General features: G+C 36.8%; 1 protein-coding gene and 1 pseudogene across 3 annotated transcripts; both read left to right on the forward strand.

Annotated features, from left to right (window-relative positions):
• The first annotated feature begins 673 nt into the window (after positions 1-673).
• Positions 674-5,150, forward strand: LOC110738877 (annotated as a pseudogene).
• Positions 5,151-5,856: 706 nt separating this feature from the next.
• On the forward strand, positions 5,857-22,904 carry LOC110738849 (serine/threonine-protein kinase ATR-like). 3 transcript variants are annotated; one of them, XM_021919307.1, is made up of 19 exons: positions 5,857-6,326; positions 6,452-6,596; positions 7,422-7,534; positions 8,443-8,777; positions 8,890-9,014; positions 10,262-10,406; positions 10,530-11,114; positions 11,209-11,284; positions 12,149-12,458; positions 12,733-13,986; positions 14,459-17,807; positions 17,900-18,463; positions 19,038-19,661; positions 19,899-20,093; positions 21,115-21,315; positions 21,632-21,771; positions 21,875-22,111; positions 22,219-22,373; positions 22,490-22,904. In XM_021919307.1, exons 1-15 carry the CDS (start codon positions 6,167-6,169, stop codon positions 21,280-21,282), a joined length of 8,148 nt encoding a protein of 2,715 aa, XP_021774999.1. In that variant the 5' UTR covers positions 5,857-6,166; the 3' UTR covers positions 21,283-21,315; positions 21,632-21,771; positions 21,875-22,111; positions 22,219-22,373; positions 22,490-22,904. The 3 variants fall into 3 exon arrangements, with proteins under 3 accessions (XP_021774999.1, XP_021774991.1, XP_021774984.1); XM_021919299.1 differs by having other exon boundaries at positions 21,866-22,111; positions 22,500-22,900; XM_021919292.1 differs by having other exon boundaries at positions 22,500-22,900.
• The last annotated feature ends 302 nt before the right edge of the window (positions 22,905-23,206 follow it).

Below are 23,206 nucleotides of genomic sequence, written 5' to 3' on the forward strand. Positions count from 1 at the left end.
TAGGTTGTCACCGTCTTTCTTGCAGCTCTTTGTCAAGGTCAACTACAGATTCACGTGATATGTCATGTTCTGTTCAACACCCCCTGCTTTTTCCCGCCAAATAAATGAAAAATAATGATTCACCAAAAACCCGTTAGTACCATCCTCAGCCCGCCAACTATTTCCTCTCTCTTTCACATGTACACTGTGCTTTTAGCCCTACATCCTTCTTCTCACGTTAATTTATACGAGTAATCCAAATACTACTTCGGTTTCATATTTTTTTCAACGATTAGAAATTTTTCATCTCTACTTTATGTTAAATCGTTGTAAATAATATGAAATGAAGGCAGTACAAAACCTTTAAAATAAAATTAGAATGTAGCTAGTTATGTTCAATTCATTCAGCATATGGACATCTGCTTTTGTATCTAGTAATGTTGGTGTTCTATGCTAATATTAAACAACTTGTTGTAAACGTAACACGGAAAAATAAAGAACTTGATTTGCTTATAATTTAAAAGCAAAAAAAGGTGTGAAATAACAATGAGATAAGCGTTAATTCTGGTATCAGTTTCAAATTACCAATGCTAGCTACCTAGCTGGTTGATTTTGTTCTTCAGTAATTTATTCATTTACTGCTAATTTCTTCTTTTTTTGGTGCAAATTATACAGCTAATTCTTATTATGTTAAAATAATTTAAAATAAGTATTGGTACAAAAAAGTAATTAAACTATTATTATATATACACATCTCTTAGATTATCTCTTAATTCCCTTTCTTATTAACCCAGAAAACTCAAGAATCTCATGCATTTCTTTACATAAACATAAAATCAGCCTACAACCACATTTCCCCAACCACAAGTTATATTACAAACATCCCAAATACAAAAATAAAAACTCCTAAATTCCTAATTCTTTTTTAATTTCAACTATATTTTCCCCAAATTTAGCAAACACAATCTATCTTACCTGTCCTTTGAAATTTTAACCCACTTGTATTTTGTTGTAATTATAGGTATAGAATTTGTTTTCTAAAAATGGAGTTTTCCTTGAGAAAATCAATATCCTTCCCTTTCAAACGCCATAGCTGTCAAAGCATCTTCTCCTCTTCTTCTTCTCCTTCCATTGGTGAACCTCACCCCATCCTCCCTCCTCCTCATCATCATCATCATCACCGCCACGACGAACACGATGATTGTACAGGCCATCATCCTATGACCTCTATCCCTCCAGGTGACCACCAAGTCATCATAAAAGTCGACTCCTCAGACGACATCATACAAAGCAATACAACTTTTAATAATGGTAATATTACCTCTTTGTATCATAAGGAAGGTGAAGAGAATAAAATTGGACGTCCTCCCTTTTCCGCCATGGCAGAATTCTCCTTCAGACAAGCAGCCGTGGACGACCCCACGTTGTCGCCTTCGGATTCATTGATAGGTAAGTTCTTGGAGCAAGAACAAGAGCTACAAGGCCTACAACGACGACATAACATGTCCGGCGAATTGTCCGTAAATATCGACATAGATGAGGTAGACATGGAAGATGATCATCTAAGACGCCAACAACAACAACAACAACACCAACAACAATTGCAACAACAACAACAACAACAAATATATGAATTCACATCATGAAAATCATAGTATTCGACGACAAGTATTACAAGGTTTGCCACCTTTGCCTCCTGATTGTTTATCGAGGCAGAGTTTGAGTTATCGAAGCGATATTCAAAGTCCGGATATTGTTAATGGTAATGGAAATAAGTTAACCCCAATGTTGAACACCCGTAGCAATAGTATTAGTAGCAATAATAACATGGATGCTGCGTCGAGGGAGACACGTGTTTCGTTCCAAGAGTCGTTTAATCCGGACAACCACCCGAATATGATAAGGCAATCTTCATCTGAGGTTGATGATGACGACGACGACAATGATGATGATGCCTCCTCCTCGAAGGCGGGTGATCATGATGGGAATAATAGTCACCATGATGTTTATGATGAAGAAATTGGATCAACAACGAGAGTTATGGGGGGTGGTGGGGTGAGTGTTCATAGGAGGAGATCTAGAAATTCGAACAACAATTCTAACAATACTAACTTAAAGGAGAGGGAGATGATGAACAATGCTAACAGTAGTAGTAATCATGATCGAGGGGATGATTTGAATGAGGTTATAAGGTGTACATCAAATTCTTCGTCGAGGAAGATGAGTAGTACGGTTTCCATAGCTAAGACAAGGTCTAGGCTTATGGATCCTCCTCCTACTCCATTTGATCAAAGGTCCGCGTCAGGGGTTATTCCAAAGTCGGGCCAAATCTTGAACAACAGCAACAGCAACAACCACAACAATGATAATAATAAGTCGGGTTTGCTTGGGAAATCGTCGATTGGTGATGAGGAGGAGGAGGATCCTTTCTTGGAGGATGACCTTCCAGAGGAGTACAAAAGGGGACAAATTAGTACCATACTAATTCTTGAATGGGTGAGCCTTGTTATTTTGATAGGTTCTTTAGTTTGTAGCCTTGTTATTCCTGGTTTAAGGCATAAATCTATATGGAGGCTAAAGTTGTGGAAATGGGAAGTTTTTGTGTTTTCACTCATTTCCGGGAGGTTGGTTTCGGGTTGGGTGATTAAAGTTCTTGTGTTCTTCATTGAGAGGAATTTCTTGCTTAGAAAGCGGGTTTTGTACTTTGTATATGGTTTGAAGAAGGCGGTCCAAAATGTTATCTGGTTAGGGCTTCTTATCTTAACTTGGCATTGCATTTTTGACAATAAAGTTGCAACTCGAGCTACGACTAAGCCTCTTAAGACTGTCTCAAAACTCTTGGTCATATGTGAAGGGGGTGCTGTTCTATGGCTGTTAAAGACCTTAATGGTTAAGGTTTGTGCATCGACGTTCCATGTGAACGCGTTCTTTGATAGGATTCAAGAGTCATTGTTCAATCAATTTGTGATCGAGACACTTTCAGCCCCTCCTTTGTTCGACTTAAGAAGTGCTCGAGAAGAAGAGGAGAGGGCATTGGCCGAGGTACAAATGCTACAAAATGCCGGCATCAATATTCCAATTGACCTTAAATCATCTGTTCTCGAAAGAAGTAAGAGTGCAACCATAGGTTTGCAGCATCTATATAGCCAGAACAGTAAGACTCTCGGGACAGGGACCGTGTCGCAACCCATCAAGAGTCCCGTGAGACAAAGTGTAGGCCTTTCAGGGCCAATTGGTAGGAAGTATCATGACGAAGGTATACCAATTGATCGGTTGCATAGGCTAAACCAAAAAAAATGTCTCTGCTTGGAATATGAAACGATTGATAAGAATTGTAAGACACGGGTTTTTGACTACATTAGATGAACGTATAGAGAATACTAATACGACTCATGAAGACGAGTCCACGACACAAATTAGGAGCGAGGTTGAGGCTAAAGCTGCAGCAAAGAAAATATTTCGCAATGTTGCTAGACCAAGGTCTAGGTAAGTACCACATATAAGAAGTTGCTTAAAATTTCTAGTGTTCTTTACATTTTCTCTACATTAATTGGTTCCTCATTACTTGTTTCCTTTATTAATTAGTTCCCCCTTTAACAAAATCACGAATTAAATAGTTCCTTGATGTAGTCCACATCAATATACAGTAGCTTAGTTCAGTTGATTAAAATCTTACCTGTATATGAATGTAATTTCAGGTACATATATTTGAATGACCTTATGCGATTCATGCAAGAAGACGAGGCATTTAAAACAATGAGTCTTTTTGAAGGAGCTTCTGAAGCTGGAAGAATAAGCAAGTCGGCATTGAAGAATTGGGTGGTAAGAACACTCACTAATAAAACCCATAGGCCTTATTATCAATTGCTTAAAGTTTTGTGACGATTAAATTTCATCGTATCTTCTTACAATCAACTTCATTCACAGGTTAATGCATTTGGTGAACGAAGAGCTCTGGCTTTAACTCTTAGTGACACGAAAACAGCGGTTAACAAGCTACACAAGATGGTGGATGTTTTAGTGAGCGTAATCATAATTCTGATTGCTGTAATCGTGCTTAACATCATACCTTCAAAGTCCATCTTATTCCTAAGCTCTCAACTTATTGTTGTGGCTTTTGTTTTTGGTAACACTTGTAAGAATGTCTTTTGAGTCCATCATCTTCTTGTTTGTTATACTCCCCTTCGATGTTGGTGATCGTTGTGAAATCGATGGAGTTCAGGTATAAATAAACACTAGAAATATATCAAACTTGCTTAATATTCATGTCTACAATACATTAATTTTTTTTAATCAACTTCGATTTCCTCATTTGCAGATGGTTGTGGAAGAAATGAACATTTTAACCACAGTTTTCTTAAGATACGACAACCAAAAGATCATGTATCCGAACTACATTCTTATATCGAAGCCCATTCATAACTACTATCGTAGCCCAGATATGGGAGATGCTGTCGAATTCTGCCTTCATGTTGCTACTCCTCCAGAGAAAGTTACACTTATTCGACAAAGAATAACTAGGTAAATAAAATTTGTTATCGAAGCTAAATTAAATTTGTTTTTGTAGTTATACAAAGTATGCTAATTATTCTTATAATTTTTTGTGCAGCTACATTGTGAACAAGAAGGAACATTGGTATCCAGACCCAATGATAGTTGTGAAAGACGCGGAAAATCTATACATGTTGAGGATAGCAATATGGGTGACACACAGAATGAACCATCAAGACATGGGAGAAAGATGGGTAAGACGCGCTCAATTGATAGAAGAATGTGTAAAGATCTTCAGAGAGTTGGATATAGAGTACCGCGACTATCCTATGAATGTTAATGTTAATTCCATGCCTCCTGTGTTCTTCCCTCCTTCTAACATGGGTGCCGATCCTTTTATTGCTGAAGGAGCTAAGGAGGTTGCTCATCATTGAAGATCATAAAATTATAGTGGGGTGTAATTTTGGTTAACTTTATTTTGTGCTCTCTTAGGAAATGATTGATGATTAAATGCGAAATCTTTTGTTGTAATCTATTTAATCCTATGTCTTCTTGTAAACAAGTAAACAATTTGTATTTAATTTTGCCATTGCCTTTCTTGCATACTTCTTTTCATGGTTTATAATTAGATTATTAGTGCATATACTCTTGGTCTTCATTTTATCTATAGTCTTATACAATATGGAACGATTTAATCTCATGTCTTGGATATCACCTTTAAGACTTTAAATAATTAATCTAATTGACATCTGCATCCATGTTCACATTCTTACCTTAAGCATTTTGAATTTTTTTAAGTGCATCATTTTGACTTTCTACAATGCGTGCTTTATAAAGTAAGTATATTACTCCGTGTTAATTTTTATTTTGATTATTTTATTATAATTAATACAGAGTACAAGTAAGACACCCGTTCACTTCACCTTAATTTTTTGTTGAAATGAAATTATTTTTATTGAACTAAATTATTTTTAATGATTTTCTATTATATTTTTTTCTTTAAAGTTACTGAATTTTGCTGAATTAAAATTATGTTTACTAAACTGAAATTATATTTAATATTTCGTATTATTTAATTATAGTGAAGTGAACAAAGTCTATAACTATCTAATTTGACATATATGCCGATTAAAATGATGCACTCGATTACAAAATCAAGCAAGTAGTACATAGTACTCTTTATTGAATTAGGTCGTGTTTGACAAAAATAGCGGTAGCGGGTAGCTTTAGCGGTTGAGTAGCGGGTAACTGTTAAGGTAGTGAGTAACGGTCAATTAGTAATGGGTAGAGGTTAGTTGTCAAAGTAACGGTTGATAGTATGAGTGCTTGGTAAAAGTAGCGGTTGTAATGTTTAAAAAGTAATAAAAAAATTGTCAAATGCTACCCGCTACTTCTAAACGCTACTATTTTTGACGTTTGAGAAAAGCTACCTCTATCGCTACTAAAATCACTATCTTGCCAAATACTCTCAGATTTTTCCTAATATTATTTTAACTGGTTAAAACGCTAACCGCTACCTCAAACGCTATTACCAAATAGGGCCGTAAGAAGAGGGAAAATCACATAGCGCGACACACATTCGAAACAAAGAGGGAAAAAATAATTAAAAAGAAAATGAAAACACAACTTGTTCTTCGTCGTCTTCGTCTTCGTCTCTGACACTAGAAGCTACAGAAGAGAGAGAAAAAGCGACGCCATGGCCAGCATCTCAAGCTTGGTACACGAACTCCGAGAAAGATTCGCAGCTTCTTCTTCAACACCTACCAACAACAAACGAGACGACGTCGCTTTGGAAACCAGATTCCGCTCCGTTCTCCCTAATCTCCTCAACGCCTACGTCATCGCTTCTCCTTCAGGTTCACTTTCTCTCTCCTCTGAAATCGAATTTTACCAGAAATTAACCATCAATTTCACCTAGGGTTTTCGATTTTACCAGAAATTAATCATCAATCTGATGCAATTTCTTGATTTTTTGGTGCAGCAAATGAGAGAGAAGTAATTGCAGTATTAAAGTTGTTAAATCATACCGCCAAGAATTTTCCTGGCGTTTTCTACCACGGAAAATCGAATGCAATTTTGCCGGTTATTGGCCGTCTCTTGCCGTTCTTTGCTGAGCCGACTTTCCGGTACCGAGAATTTTAGTTTCTTTAATTTAATAAGTTGCTTGAATTCAATATTTTGAATGCTATTTTTGGATATTTTGACTTATATGAAGTACTAAAAGCTTGTATGTTGGACTTTGTTTACTGTAAGCTTCTAAATTAGGTCACTAAATATTTGGACACATTTTTTTCAATGTGCTGATGAATTTGATTGATTTGTGAGCTGTAAGTCGAGGAATTCGTTGCGAATGCTGAAAAAAAAGGGTTGTGTATTGTTTAATTTTGAGGCTTGGTGTCTAACTTTTTATCATTTGATGAGTTATAGCTGTATAAATTATGAAGTTTATGAGGAATGTATTTTATAATACTGATTAATGCAAGTGGAGATGCCTTCAATTTTTGTGGTAATTTTCCAATAATGCATCTATGTGTATGCCTGTATGGTGTCCAATGGACCTCAGGTCTTAGGCGTGCCTTGTTATTAATACTTACATAACCAATGTGGGACAATTTTGGAATGTTAGTTGCTTTTTGGATGATATTGGTAAATATGAGCATAATATCAAAAAGGATGCTGTTTTTTTTTTTTTAATAATTTTTTTTGTCTTTGAGTAAATGGACATGTCAAGCTCTAGTATTACGAAGCAAAAGATTTTTTTGTTCATTTCCATACTGTTTTGCTGTGGCGTAGATCCAAATTTCTCCATGAAGGAAACTAGATAAGGAGCTGTTTTGAATTTTTTTTTTTTTAAAATCCCTTTACCCTAGGCTAGTGCCTAGTGCCTTTGGGGTGTCATACTGTCATTTATTCATTGGTCTCTTGTTGGAGAATTAATAAGAACTACACAGGGACCGACATGGAGTGATTCTTGAAACCATCGGCTCTCTTCTAGCATTGCTTCGAAGTGGGGATCAAGATGCATATCGTCAGTTTTTCCTGGATGCCATGTTGTTAATAGAAGGTATATAGATATTGCGATTCTTTTTTTGTTTTTGTTTGATGATTATTTTACTCTTTCTTTAGTTTAGTATGGATTATTGCATGCCAAAATGGAAATCAGTAGTTACTGATTTGCAGAATTTGAAAGTTGGACATCTGTACCATGGGTGGGCCTCACTTTGATCGTTGGGTTTCAAAGATATTATTTTATCCTGTGTTGGTATGCAATGTGTGCTAGTATTAAGAATGACTATGGGAGTGTAATTCTTTACTCTTCACTTTAACTTGTCTAACATTGATTATAGAGAACAGAAGCATGCAAATCATATCAACAATGACATATCTGGAATGTGGTTTGCCAAGGTTAAACTAATTGGAAACTGTTAATTGTGCCTTTATTCCACGACCCTTTGTATATGAGTTAAGTTTTTTCTTTTTGATTCTTCCTCACTAGTCATATTGGATACACGTCCAAGTCAAACTAGGCTGGCATCTGTCTATCTTTAACTCTAAGCATATTAAGAAGTTGTTGGGGTTAGTAGGTTTAAGTGGGTTTTATATTGTGGGATTTTCGGAAAGAGGGGAGATATCGTGACCTAAAACAGTATAGTAGGAACACAGAAAGATAAAAAAAAATAAAAATAAAATAAAATAAAGGAGAGATTGAAAAGGTAGAACAAAAAATAGATAGAGGGAGCACTTTATGGGTTTGCTGCTTTTCTGTTGCTTCTTTCCAAATTACCCTTCCCCTCCCATACATATAGGCTTATATTGTAAATTAGTACAAGTTTATTGAAGTTGTGGGTTTCTAGTTATGTTCCCCACATGCTAACATATTCAAGGTATCGGAAGAAAACAATATTTTAGATGCTATTCATGCCAATTTTACAAGTTACTTTCATTTTCTAAATTAGGTTTCTTATGGTACAGATCTTGGGTATGTAGGATCACTACACTACCGCAAATCAAGCATTATAGAATCTGCTCAAGTGTCTCTTAAATGCTTTTCAAAGTCATTTACCGAAATTTATAATGGTGGAGCATTACTCGGTGATCTCCCAGAATGTAACAAGCCTGGCGATGGGTATGGTATTTTAGTTGATCTCACGCTAAAGGAGAGGTGGAAATTATTTTCTACTTGGATCATTTGGCTCCTAAGTAAATGCTTGACAGAGGGAACTCTTTATGTGGAAGGACTTGTGACCTCTTCTATAATTTTGTCTGTGTGCTCCATGTTAAGCTATGAGGATGCTGATTTGCATATGGTTGGTGGCACCTTCTTCTATTTGACATTTGTTCACTTTTCCCTTTCTTGAAATTGGTTTCTTCTATACATGGTCTCATTCTAGTATGGCTATTAATCATGTTTTATGGTAGGCATGTTTTGATTTCGCTCGGATTGCTGGAATGGCGATGAACTATGAGATTGTTCCATATGAGAAACTAATTTTTTCCATGATAATCATATTAAGCGAAGCTGATGGAAACCTTCCTGTTTTCAGGTATGATTTTTAGCGTGAAGTTTGAAAAATCAGTCTCTGGCTTCCTTAAGATTGATGTGTCAAAATATTTGTAGAAGTGGGCATTAGTTTTGAAGCTTTTGCCTTATTTTAATTGTTTCCTTGTGGAATCCTGTAAAGTTTTTGCTCTTTTTTAATTTAGGTGTTGCTCCTTTGAAATCCTTTACTTGTGAAAAAAGAGCCTTCAATTCCAGCCACCTGTTTTCATATAGGAAGTTATTTCATGATTGTTTAGGACGAGAAAAGGTAATACCATAATAGACAGTCTGTATTATTGAATCTTATGCCAATATATTAATTATCTGAAATTTCTGTTTCTCTTTGGAGTTTTGTTACTAATGAAACAAACATAGCAGCCACTGACTGACCAGTCCAGGCCAGGATGCCAGTGATTTTCTCTCAACAGATGGCTAAATCTCAGAATTATGATATAGTTTCTTTATTGTTCAAATATTAAAGTTATCTACACTACTTGCCTTGACCTATTTTCCACCTGTTCCTATGACTTGTTTCATATTATAGATGGTTGACAAATCTCCTAGTCTCCCAGAAAATTCCAGCTTTCCGTCGCAGTACTTTTTGTAAGTATCATTATTAAAGGAGTCAGGTGTAAAGTCAGGATTTATGATAGAAGATGAATTTAAATATTTTATTTCTTGTGCATGTAAAGCACAGAGAGGAAATGCACCATTTAACTTGGAGTATTAAGTATTTGATGGTTTGTGGATACAAAATATTTATTCTGCTGGTTATTTATGACAGTTCGGTTGATGTGAAGGATCAAATGCCTCAGTACTTGAGATTAGCTGTTGAGGATATAGTAGAATACTTGAGAAACAAGCGGACATATATTTGTGCAAACATAACCTTCACCCTATGTTTCTTTGACACCTTGATTTACCTCAAAAATTGCTTGTCGTGTAGACGACACTTGGATACTTCATTATCAACTAAAAATTTGACTTTTAATACAAAATAGCATAGTCCAACGCTTGGACACCCAAATCCGAGTAGACACTTAATCCTTGTCTGAGTAACATAGGTAGGTGCCATCACCTATTACCCACTTAAGTCTCATTTGTGTATGTGCCTCTTTCCTGGTAATAGTTATTCTTTATTTGTTCTTTAACAAATAGCATATCATTCTTAAATGGACTTCTATTCTGATATAAGCATATCAAATGTTCCATTGTTCTTTGCCTTAGAAAATATGTTGTTTTTCCTTGCAGAAACATGGCTTTTGACTCCACTATAGGTAGCTGTCTTGATGTTCTGCATTCCAGGTGCCCTGCTAACATTGTTAGATCAACAGCTGCTGAATTAGTTATTGTGTTCTTTAACTCTCTTCCAAAAACTAAAAGTTCCGAGTTACAGGTCAAGATTAACCCCCTTTTCTCCTAATTTATCGCCTTTTTCCTTACAAGACAAATTGGAAGATATTTTGACTCATACACGGCCTCTTGGTTTGAAAAATATTATTTGTATGTTGTTTGACAGGCTGCCCTGTGTAGTGCGTATATCCGAGTCTGTAGAATTTGTCATCCTCGTGTCTGGAAGCCAAAATCTCTACTAAATATGATTTGTTCCTCAAGTGTTTGCTTAATGCTACAAGATTGCTTTGAGGTGGCTATTTCTATTCTTGGTCCTGATAGGGTTGGGGCCCTTGGGGGAGGCACCATTAGTGATACTACGAGTTGTCATTTAGCAGCATGTGACAATAGATCAGATAGGTTCAGAGTAGATTGTAAAAGACCAGCAGAGGATTTAGGGACTTCCAAGTTAAAGCGCCAGAAGACAAATGGAGAAGAGGTCACATCTGATTTTGTTGGGAAGAGAGAGGATCGGTGTTTTCACCTTAATTTGGAGACAAACAGAGAATACACTGCTGATATGTGCACATCACTTCTTTCAGCTGTTGAATCTCTGAAACCTTCAGGTCTTCATACAAAGGCTACCAGAGATGAACTTGCTCTAGCAACTCTTAGCATGTTTTGCACGGTCTTCTGCAAATACCCAAACACCAATATATCAGCAAAAATTTTTGAGCTGATATATTTGTGGATCCCATGGATTTTCCAGCAGGTATGAAGTAGGATGAAGTTAGGTCTTGTATCACCATTGGTTGCTACCTCTTGGAATCATTATTTCCGAGTCTGATACAATGTCTCTCATGTAGGCAAATCATGAGAATTCTATCCGAATTGACTTGTCAAGCTATTTTGAAGCATTACACAAAACATTGTTATTGCCAAGTAAGAAAAAAAAAATGTACTTCCTTCGTTCTCTTATTTACTTTACCTGTTTCATTTATCACGCTTGCCAATGCATAACTCTAACCATAAATAGCTTTAATTCTCAGTGAGTAAAATCAGATATTATGAAAGTATTAATAGAGATGGAATTCTAAGAAGATCCCACATAAATATGTTTTTCCTTACATATAACTCACAAAAGACAGTCAATGGTGGGGATTTGAATAGTGTAAAAGTAAAAGTAGGTCAAGTGAAAAAAGAACCAAGGAAGTACTATCTTTGTGGAGGAAATTTAAGAGTATGCTCTTCCTTTTAGAATATTAAGCTCTAAACCATAATAATCAAAGCTGTTTGCTTTTGTTAAAGAAGATTTCAACCTGCACTTGGACATTTAATCTCGTGTTAATCTCATGCATGTTCTGTATGCATTGCTAGGCTGAATCTTTTATTTATTTATTTAGTTATTTATTTATTTTTAATAATCTGGGTTTTGCTATACATACATATTTTCTGATCTATCTATGATTCTATGATATATAACATTTACCTCTTCACTCCATAGTTAGGTAATGTAGATACATCAATTGTTTACTCAATATCCTCCTAAGAACTGATTATCATTGCTCTTTTTAAATCCTTGTTTGTGAATTTGGCTGTAGGTTTGCTGTAATGTTATTTATTGTCGCGTGACATCTAAATGAAACATACTTTTTTTTTTAATTTATTTATATTATCTTGTTCTTTCTCTGTCTACTGAATACAGGTGCTTTTTCCATGTAGTCTTTTGCATTATGTTTCGTCAAATTCAGTTTGCTTTTAACAATTATTTCTTGACTTTTGATGTTTTGGTAACTTTATATTTAGGTCCCTTTCTTGAAAATGTGAAGCACTTTTGCAATGACAGTTGTAACATGGATCTTATCTTTTCTGTGCTCAAGCTTCCATGGACTCATCATCTTGAGGTGGTCAAAACCCATCAGCCATGGAGAACTAAATGCCTTTCCATTCAAATCTTGTCTCTGATCGGTCCCAAGTTAGAACTTCAACTTGATGTTTTGAATTTGGGACTTCATGATGCAGTGGAAAAAGTCAGGATGGAGGCTGTCATGGCTATGCCAATTATTGTCATGTCATCTGATTTTTGTGCACTCTCATCTATTTTAACATGGCTCAAGTAAGTGAAGGATGTTTTGTGCTTGCATATGATCTGAAACTGGATGTTGTCTCTTACAGGCACAGATGATTGCCTTTAATCCTTCTTTCCCTTTTTTTTTTTTTTTTTAAAAAAAAAATTCTCTCCTCATGAACAAAGCATACTGATGTCTTTAATAAAAAGTATCCTAATGTCCACTGTGGATTGTAGCTACAATTGAGTCTGCTTTTGAAGACCTTATATACAAGGAAATGCTAATATTGCTACTGTTTGCTATTTGTTTCTCAATTTGTAGGTATCTTGGGGAAGAGGTGCATGAGAATGTCAGAAAAGTAATTCCTTTTTCTTTAGGATATTTGTCATGCCTGACAGAATTTTGTCATAATTCTGATGGTAGGAGTGCACATGGTTGCAAAATTTCCTTTCATAGCGATGAAAAGCACAATCTGATGCTGGATTCTTTATTTCAAGGATTTTGGTGTGCGAAGTGTGATAAAAAGGTTGTTCATGCTGATGCTCGGAATTCATTTGTCATGCATGTCCCGGATAATATATGTATAAAGGACACTGCTTTGTGTGACTTTGGCTACATACATTCATTGTTCTTCAACTTTCTTTTTGATGAGTCTTCCGAAGAGGTCCAAGTTTCCTGTGTAACAATATTTCACCGAATCATCATGCATGCAGAGAGAAAAGTTCTTCTAGAAACAAGAGCCCAATGGATTAAATGTATTGAATTCCTGCTCCTCCATAAAAAGAGGTCTTTGAGGGAAGCATTCTGCTCTCAGCTCAGGTTCTTTCTGGATGATAATATTTTAATTTGTCTGTTTCCAGAGATGGAGATGCCTAATGCAAGTAAAAGACAGATGTTTTTTGATAAAATAGTAAAAGCACTTGCAACAACTGAAGACCCCCAAATTGTTGAAACTTTATTGGAGTCAGCTGCTGAGATTATGATGGCAGTGGATATAAACTGTCAGCTTTTCTTAGCTTCGCTTATTTTGCTAGTTGACAAACTTGACAATCCCCATCTGACTGTTAGAGTGACTGCTGCAAGGTTAATTGATCGGTCTTGCTACTTTCATCTTCAAGGAGGAGTTGAACTAGTCCTTTCAAAGTTCACTCATATTCGAAATGAGTTATTTGAGTATCTTTGCCTACGGCTTGTAAACCGTTCAGAAATGGTGAGGGAATTTGCCGAGGCTGTTCATGGTATTGAAACCAAGAAGCTGGTCCTCAAAATGATTCCGGTTGTTCTCCCAAAGCTTGTTGTCGCCCAAAAGAATGACGAACAATCAGTTGCTATTTTGCATGAGCTTGCCAACTACTCGGACACAAATATGGTGAATATGATTGTTCGCTGGCTACCGAAAGTACTTGCTTATGCTCTTCAGCAATCTGATGGCAAAAAATTGCTCTCTGTTTTGCAATTTTACCACGAGCAAATAGAATCAGACAAGCAACAATTATTTGCTGCTTCATTACCTGATTTATTGGAGGAATTAGTGTGCTTTGTGGATGGAAATGACCCAGAAGAGATTAGCCAAAAGTATGTATTTTGGTTTGTAAATCTTGGTGGATGCCTCCTTTATATCATTCCAATCTATGGCTATTGAGATCTGTGCTACTTGGAGCCAGGTACTTGTATCGGACTTCGGTGCTTGTTCAGTCAGACTCCACAATTTTGTGAAATCTGCACTTGTTTTCGGCCTAAAATGAATGTTCATAGTGTCTATACCCATGTCAGAGTTTCGTGGATCTGATACAAGTACTTGAGGTGAAATGTAGAGTCCGAGTAACATAGGTTTCTTTTTTATTTTACTTTGCTTTATGCGAGGCTTCACATGCAATTCTAGTGTAGTACAAGATATTGTGCATATATGCCAATTATCCTTACCTTTTTTCTCATTCTAGAATAAGTTCTCATGATTTAGTATATCACAGAAATATGATATAAACTATCCTGTATTATTCATGTTCATCTTTATTTCATTGTGTAACTTTCTTATATTCGTTGACAGGTTGGGAAGAGTACCACAAATGATAGAAGAAGTTGCAAAAACTTTGACGGGAAGTGAAGATCTTCCTAGCTTCTTGAAGAATTATTTTGTTGTCATTCTCAAAAGAATTGATACGAAAATGCTCCAGGCAAAGGACATCTCTTGGCAGAAGCAAGCTATTAAAAGAATAGAATTGTTGATTAAGTTGATGGGTCCTCACCTAAGTACCTATGTACCAAAACTTATGGTGCTTCTCATGCATGCGATTGAGAAGGAATCCCTGCGAGGTGAAGGTCTCGCTGTGTTACATTTCTTCATCAAGCAGCTGGCAATGCTGTCACCATCTAGTGCCAAGCATGTCATATTTCAAGTTTTTTCTGCTCTAATTCCCTTTTTGGAGAAAGAAAAAGACAAGCCTTCTATGCATTTGGATAAAATTGTTGATGTTATAGAAGAGCTTGTGTGTGAAAATAAGGATATACTAAAGCAGCACATTCGTGAATTTCCTCTGTTGCCCAGCATTCCTGCGTTAATAAAGGTAAATCAAGTGATACAAGAAGCACGAGGGTCAATGACTTTGAAGGATCAATTGCGAGATGCCGCTGATGGCCTGAATCATGAAAACTTAAATGTAAGGTATATGGTTGCTTGTGAACTAAGCAAACTACTGAACCTTAGGAATGAGGATGTAGCAGCAACAATTGGCACAGAAATGGGTTTAGATGTTACTGTTTTAAGCTCTCTGATTACATCTTTATTGAGAGGATGTTCTGAAGAATCACGGACTTCAGTTGGGCAGAGGTTAAAAATGGTGTGTGCGGACTGTCTTGGCGCTCTAGGTGCTGTTGATCCTGCTAAGGTAAAGGCAGCACCATGTCAAAGATTCAAAATCCAGTGCTCTGATGATGATTTGATCTTTGAACTGATCCATAAGCACCTCGCCAGGGCATTCAGAGCAGCCCCTGATGCTAACATCCAAGATGCTGCTGCATTTGCTATTCAGGAGCTGCTAAAAATTGCTGGATGCAATGCTGTGGCCTCTTTGTCACAGATGCTGAAAGTTGGTGTACTGGGGTCTAAGGGCTCTAATGATTGTCAAGTGATGAGTGAAAGGGGTCAACGGTTGTGGGACCGATTTTCTGACTATGTTAAGGAGATCATTGCACCATGCTTAATTTCTCGGTTTCAACTTTCCGATTCATCAGAATCTTCCTCTTCTGGTGCTATATATCAACCTTCTTTGTCATTCAGGAATTGGATCTTTCGTTGGATTAAAAAACTGATTGTGGACGCTACCGGATCTCGTGCAAGCATTTTCAAGGCTTGTCGTGAAATAATGCGCCATGATATGCAAACAGCAACATATTTGCTACCTTATTTAGTTCTTGATGTTGTTTGCCATGGTTCAGAGGTAGCCCGCTCCGGTATTACAGGAGAGATATTGTCTGTCCTGGATGCAGCTGCCTCAGAGAATAGTGGTGCTGCAGTTCTTGTAATTGGTGGTGGGCAAGGTGAGATTTGTATCCAAGCTGTTTTTACTCTGCTTGATAATATGGGACAATGGGTTGATGATGTGGGTCAAGAAATAGCACTTTCCCACTCTCCATTTGTTTCCTCTAAAGAAGCTTCCAAGTTAAGCAACACAACTAGCAACTCTGCAACTGATAGGGACAAACTTCGTGCACAATGCAAATATGTTTCTGAGCTTTTGGATGCAATTCCAAAGGTGACCCTAGCAAGGGCATCCTTTAGGTGCCAGGCTTATGCTAGATCATTGATGTACTTTGAATCGCATGTTCGGGTAAAATCAGGTTCGTTTAACCCAGCAGCTGAGAGGAGTGGCATCTTTGAGGATGAAGACATTTCATTCCTGATGGAAATCTATAGTGGTATTGATGAACCTGATGGTTTATCAGGGTTGGCTAGCTTAAGAAAGTCAGTAAGTTTACAAGATCAGCTGCTAATAAACAAAAAAGCTGGAAACTGGGCAGAGGTCCTGACTTCTTGTGAACAAGCTTTGCAGATGGAATCTACCTCAGTTCAAAGGCATTCAGATGTTCTCTATTGCTTACTTAATATGTGCCATCTTCAGACAATGGTTACCCATGTGGATGGCCTAATATCTAGAATTCCTCAATATAGGAAAACATGGTGCATGCAAGGGGTGCAGGCTGCGTGGAGACTTGGCAAATGGGACCTAATGGATGAGTATCTAGATGGAGCTAATAAAGAAGGCCTACTTTGTAGCATTTCTGACAGCAATGCTTCGTTTGACATGGATGTTGCTAAAATTCTTCAGGCAATTATGCAAAAAGATCGATTTGTGGTTGATGAGAAAATTGCTTTATCAAAGCAAGCTCTTATTGCTCCATTAGCTGCTGCTGGCATGGACTCATATGCGCGGGCTTATCCGTTTATTGTAAAACTTCATCTTTTGAGAGAGCTAGAAAACTTTCGTGATCTACTCGGTTGCCATTCTTTCCTGGAAAAACCTTTTCATCTTGGACACCCAGAGTTTTTGAAAGTTATAGATAACTGGGAGAATAGGCTAAAATTCACACAACCATCTCTCTGGGCAAGGGAACCACTTTTAGCTTTCAGGAGACTTGTTTTTGGTGCCAGTAAAATGGGTGCTCAAGTTGGAGACTGCTGGCTTCAATATGCTAAGCTTTGTCGCTCTGCTGGTCATTATGAGACAGCTAATCGAGCTATTCTTGAGGCGAGTTCTTCTGGCGCTCCTAATGTCCATATTGAAAAAGCCAAGCTTCTATGGAGCATGAAGCGGTCTGAGGGTGCAATTGCTGAATTGCAGCAGTCTCTCTTAAACATGCCTATAGAAGTTGTTGGGTCTGCTGCAATATCATCTATTACTAGCCTTGCCTTGATTCCACCAAATCCGCAACCCTTGCATGGTGATACTCAAGCTCAAAATGAGAATCGTAATATAGGAAAGACCCTTCTCTTATACTCAAGATGGATCCATTATACTGGACAAAAGCAGAAAGAAGACGTAATGAGTCTGTATTCTAGGGTGAGGGAATTGCAACCTAAGTGGGAGAAAGGTTACTTCTATGTTGCTAAATATTGTGATGAAGTTCTTGTTGATGCTAGAAAACGTCAGGTGGAAAATGTTGATACTAATCCAAGGATACCACCTGCTTCTGGTATCATCTCTAATAATTCAAATGCTGAGAAGCCTTGGTGGGTTTATCTTCCTGAAGCACTTTTATTTTACGCTAAAGGCCTTCACAGAGGTCATAAGAATCTTTTCCAAGCCCTCCCAAGATTGTTGACCCTTTGGTTTGACTTTGGAAGTGTATATCATCAGAGTGGGTCATCAAATAAAGATCTAAAAAATGTTCAGGGAAAGGTTGTATTTTGGTTGTGAATTCTCAAATATCATTTAACATTGTTTAATGCTTCATTATCTTCTTTTGACATCACTATTAATGTATTACACAGGTAATGAGTATTATGCGAGGCTGTCTGAAAGATTTGCCAACTTATCAGTGGCTGGCTGTTCTGCCACAGTTAGTTTCTAGAATCTGCCACCAAAATGAAGAGATTGTTCGATTGGTCAAACACATCATTACTTCTGTTCTCCGGCAGTATCCTCAGCAAGCTATATGGCTCATGGCGGCTGTTTCTAAATCTGCTGTTTCTTCAAGGAGACAAGCAGCTGCAGAGATCTTGCAAGCTGCGCGCAAGGGGCCCAGTCCAGACAGCCGTCGTAATGAATTTTTTTCTCAGTTTACCAGTTTAATTGATCATCTGATTAGGTTGTGCTTTCATGCCAGCCAATCAAAAGTGAGAACAATCAATATCTTAACTGAATTTAGTTCCCTGAAGAGAATGATGCCTCTAGGAATCATAATGCCTATTCAGCAGTCTCTCACAGTTAACTTGCCTACTTGTGAGTCACCCTTGACAGACTCATCTAATATCTTTTCAGCTACTGAACTTCCAACAATAGCTGGAATAGCAGATGAAGTTGAAATACTTTCATCTCTTCAACGTCCCAAAAAAGTAAGTACTTGCACATTCCACTTTCATTCCAGACCATGCTTGCTTTAGTTAATAAATATGATGGTATATATTGATTCCATATTTAAGTGATGCTGCATCAATCTCTCCACCATCATTATAACATGACCCGAGTGATATCAAATACTTGAAAATTGGATATTTCAAACTCTGCTAACTATTAATGTTTTCTCTTACTTTGTTTTTAAAATTTTATAATATTAGGAAAATGCTTTTGATTTTTTTTTTTTAACTATTTTTTGGAGAAATAATTGGTTCTTATTTGTAATAATTATTAGGATTTTTAAAGAAAACCTATCTGTAAGTGCTCCGTATATTCCCAAAACAACCATAAGTTAAAAGTTTAAATTAAATGATTGAAATCACCCATTAAATACTATTCTATCTACTCTGAAATCTGAGCACTTATTTAAGAGTTAATTATGTGAATAGATTACTTTGGGCTTTGCCTTTTGGTAATCACTTGGCATAACATTTCAACCTTTGAGCCTTATTTATGAAATGCTCTTAAAGATTTGATCAGATACAAGATTTTATAATCAATTTGCTTGTGCAGGTTGTTCTTGTTGGAAGTGATGGCATTGAGCGTGCGTTTCTCTGTAAACCCAAAGATGATCTACGAAAGGATGCTCGTATGATGGAATTTAATGCCATGATTAATCGTTTACTGTCAAAATGTGCTGAAAGCCGTCGAAGAAAACTATATATTCGCACTTTTGCCGTAATTCCTTTAACTGAGGATTGTGGAATGGTGGAATGGGTGCCTCACACTCGTGGTCTACGGCACATTCTTCAGGATATCTATATAACGTGTGGAAAATTTGACAGACAGAAGACGAATCCTCAGATTAAGCGATTGTATGATCAATCCCAAGGGAGAATGCCAGAAGATGAGATGTTGAAGACCAAAATACTTCCAATGTTTCCCCCTGTTTTCCACAAATGGTTTTTAACTACATTTGCTGAGCCAGCTGCCTGGTTCAGAGCCAGAGTTGCTTATGCACATACTACTGCAGTGTGGTCCATGGTTGGTCACATTGTAGGCCTCGGGGATCGACATGGAGAAAATATCCTTTTTGATTCTACTACAGGGGATTGTGTGCATGTTGATTTTAGTTGCTTATTTGACAAAGGTCTGCTGTTGGAGAAACCAGAGCTTGTGCCTTTCAGGTTGACCCAGGTGAGTGGAGTGCATGGTATTTGCATGTTTGTAAGAAAGTGATGTCCTGTAGTCTTTTGTGCCTTTACTGCTACCTTATTTTATTTTACTCCCTCTCATCATCTATTGGTATTTTGGTATCAAAAATAGGATATCCCTTGTTAAGCCTTTCGATTTCTTGATCTGAAATTTCATGGATGATTTATGACCGATGACAAGTTGATGCTCTAATTTAAGCTACTTTGCGGTGAATGTCAGAATATGATGGATGGATTGGGAATCACTGGATATGAGGGCGTCTTTCTCAAGGTGTGTGAGATCACTCTTTCGGTTCTCAGAACTCACAGGGAGACACTAATGAGTGTTCTTGAAACATTTATCCACGATCCCCTTGTAGAGTGGACTAAATCTCATAAATCAAGCGGAGTGGAAGTTCAAAATCCCCATGCCCAGGTTTGATAGTTTCTTCTGCACACTCAATCTTACCTCTGTTTCAGTTACTATGTTATTGACTTATTGTGTTAAAGCTGGCTCAGCTGTTTTGTAGAATAAATTGGTATTGAAAAATCTAATCTCCTGTAGCAATAAAATACTCATCCCCAAAGGCCCACACTAGAAAGGGAGGGAAATTGTCCAGGGTCACCTTATGCATCAAAGTATACCTCAATAGTCAATATACAAAGCATCATTCTCCCGTAATCCTTGATACCCCTTTTAGTCTGGCCATCCTTGGGAGTTGAGATAAATCACTAATCCCAAGGATGATGAAGTTTGCTAATAACCCATCGTGTCTTCCTTCCTTGGCCTTTTCTTTGATAGCACAGTATGCAAAAATGAAGTTAGGTTTGGCTTGAACATCTATGTGTGGTTTCTTGGTCTTAAAGGAAAATGATTGTCTTTTACATGAAGAAATTGGTGGTTTGTCTCAGGAAAGTTACTTCTCCTTGATATGGCTTGACAGACATATGCTTTTCATTTCCCCTTCCCATCATTCTCTAAAAGTTGATTTTACCAAAACAAATTTTTAAAAAAGGCTTAGTTTTGGAAGTATGAGTTTGCCGCTTAGTATGTAAAAGAAAGAAGTTGTCTGGTAAAGGATGAATTCTTGTAGTTCAAATTAATAAATCAACCTGTTTTTCACATAATACTATAACTGTATCAATGGGTGGGATAAACTCAAATCGATATCAAAGGTGCAAATATTACCGAGTATCTGACAGAAAAATCTTCTGCAATTCATGCTGTTTCTAGAAGTTAGCATCTTTATTATGCACGAGTTAAGAAAGGTAAGTTGGATTGAGACTAAGGAGGAATTTGTTCCTTGATGATTGTTTATTGTGAGAAAGGAGGGAAGAACTAACAGCTGTTGACAAATGTACACTTACGTAATCTCATACAGAGATAGTGCAATTTGACAACTCAGACACTTATGTAATCTAATACCCTTACTGAATTGCATGTTCGTTAATTGCAGCGTGCTATTAGTAACATTGAAGCAAGGTTGCAAGGAATTGTTGTTGGGGTTGCAGCAGCACCATCTTTGCCTTTAGCTGTGGAGGGGCAAGCTCGTCGGTTGATTGCTGAGGCAGTTTCTCACAAAAATCTTGGGAGAATGTACATATGGTGGATGCCTTGGTTTTGATTGCAGTTTCTCTTGAGTCTACTGATCCTTGAGGTATTTTAGCTCAATTTTTTCCCTCTAAATTATGATACTGCCACTGAACATAATTATTGCTCATACTTTCTATTTAGAATGCCCAGACAAATATATGACCTGCTGTCATGCAACATTAACATTAACGTATGACCTGTTGCTATGCAACATTAACATTTGATCACCACCCCCGGCCCGGCTTTTCTCGAGTTGTGGGGTGCCAAATATCCAACTTCATTCTTCTGCTTGTATGCTTTATTAACAACTATGTGTGCCTGCCTGTATCCTTAGAAAATACTGTGTATGGTTCATGTTTGAGATTGGTGTATTTTTACAGGAGCAATTACTTTCTTGGATAATTCCTGTGACTCATTTTGCTGCGAGTAATAGTGACAAAATTTGTGCCTGCTGGAATTCTATGAATTGGTGTTTATTGTGAAAGAATGCACTATTTTCAAAGCTGGACAGTTATGCCTAGTTAAGTGTTTCTTTGATTAAGCATATGAGCTATCTTCTGTTCATCATATACTGTTTAAGTAGATTATCTGACACAAAGTAAGGTTATCTTTAGTGATTTCAGGTTTAATACAAGTATGGAGCTTGATATTGGTTTGAGTGACCACATGCTGAGAGATGATGCTATCTTTCTCATCATTAGTTACAACAAAGTATATGATGTGTTTTGGTGTGCCTCCAAAGTCGTCCTGGATACTTATAAGCAATTAAATCTGAAATCATCAAAGTTTAGGTTTCCATGTTTCATTTTGCTGCTAAAGGCCCAGAGCAACATTGTGTTTCATGTTTACTTAAAATCAAGGTAAAACCTACTAAAATCCTATCACTAACAAGGACTGCTCTGGGCATATTATCAAAATTGGGCTTCTCATGAAATTACATTTGACCTTTAATTTACCACTAATGCAGGTGTAACTGTAGTCGGGACAGGATAGTTTCGACATTTATCTCTTAATCTAGGCAGATACTCCGATGAGCTCCTCATGATTTGTACATATCGTATTGCAATCAATTATCACATGCTATACCTGAAGACTGTTGTATTGTAGGGAAAAAAAACTAAGGTAAGTTTATGCAAATTCTGACAATTTTTGGCTTGAAAGCAGCCAAGAAATTAGCATTCCATATCTTTGATCTTTTTTTAACCCTCTGGTTATCTGCTTACTGTGTTTATACTAAGTATATGACAGGACTCTGCTACTGCGCGACAGACTACAGAAGTTGCAGTCATTTGGGGAAAAAAAAAAAAAAAAAAGTCTTCTGAGATTCCCATAAGAATAGGGTTAGAATTAGGATAGTAAAATCATAGCACCCAAGTAAATCTGGGTGCCACATACACAGTTGCTCTAGAAGCTCCAATGGAGGCGGAAGGAGTTGAGCGTCACTTTGCTCATTGATGATGTAAATATAAACAAAAGACAAAGTAATTAGCTGGAGTTTAAACTCTTTAAGTTTTATAAATGATGATGATGTAAATTTTGGATATTATATGGCTCAAATAACTCAAATTTTATCCTCGTTGCACAAGAATACACTTGAGTTTTGTCCCTTTACAGAATTGGCAAATATATATTCTTCAAGTTTTAACATTTATTCACCTCTGCTCATTTTTCTTTCTTGTGCATACTGTTTTGAGTTTTGACTGACCACACTGTGTGGCCTACCATAAATAATAATTTGTTTTTTTTTTTATTTTTTATTTGTATATCGTGATTCAAGTAATTTATGTTTTGTAAAATACAAAAGTATTTGTAGATTAATTAATCTTTTCTTTTTCTTTGTTTATTAATTGTCTTTTTTTTATTATCTTTATTCGATATTCAAAGGAAACGGGTGTTGGGCCTTTTTAAGAGAATTATAATAAAGATGGTAGAATAGGTTTGTCCAAACAGGGGAC

The sequence above is a fragment of the Chenopodium quinoa genome, unplaced genomic scaffold (assembly GCF_001683475.1).
Source record: "Chenopodium quinoa cultivar QQ74 unplaced genomic scaffold, ASM168347v1, whole genome shotgun sequence".
Lineage (NCBI taxonomy): Eukaryota > Viridiplantae > Streptophyta > Magnoliopsida > Caryophyllales > Amaranthaceae > Chenopodium > Chenopodium quinoa.

What these genes read in the sequence shown, in the direction of transcription:
- LOC110738849 (XM_021919307.1), top strand. Translation starts at nt 6,167, where the DNA reads ATGGCCAGCATCTCAAGCTTGGTACACGAACTCCGAGAAAGATTCGCA. An exon ending in TGCCATGTTGTTAATAGAAG is followed by an intron (nt 7,535 to 8,442) that starts GTATATAGATAT and finishes CTTATGGTACAG; the next exon opens with ATCTTGGGTATGTAGGATCA. An exon ending in AGGATGCTGATTTGCATATG is followed by an intron (nt 8,778 to 8,889) that starts GTTGGTGGCACC and finishes GTTTTATGGTAG; the next exon opens with GCATGTTTTGATTTCGCTCG.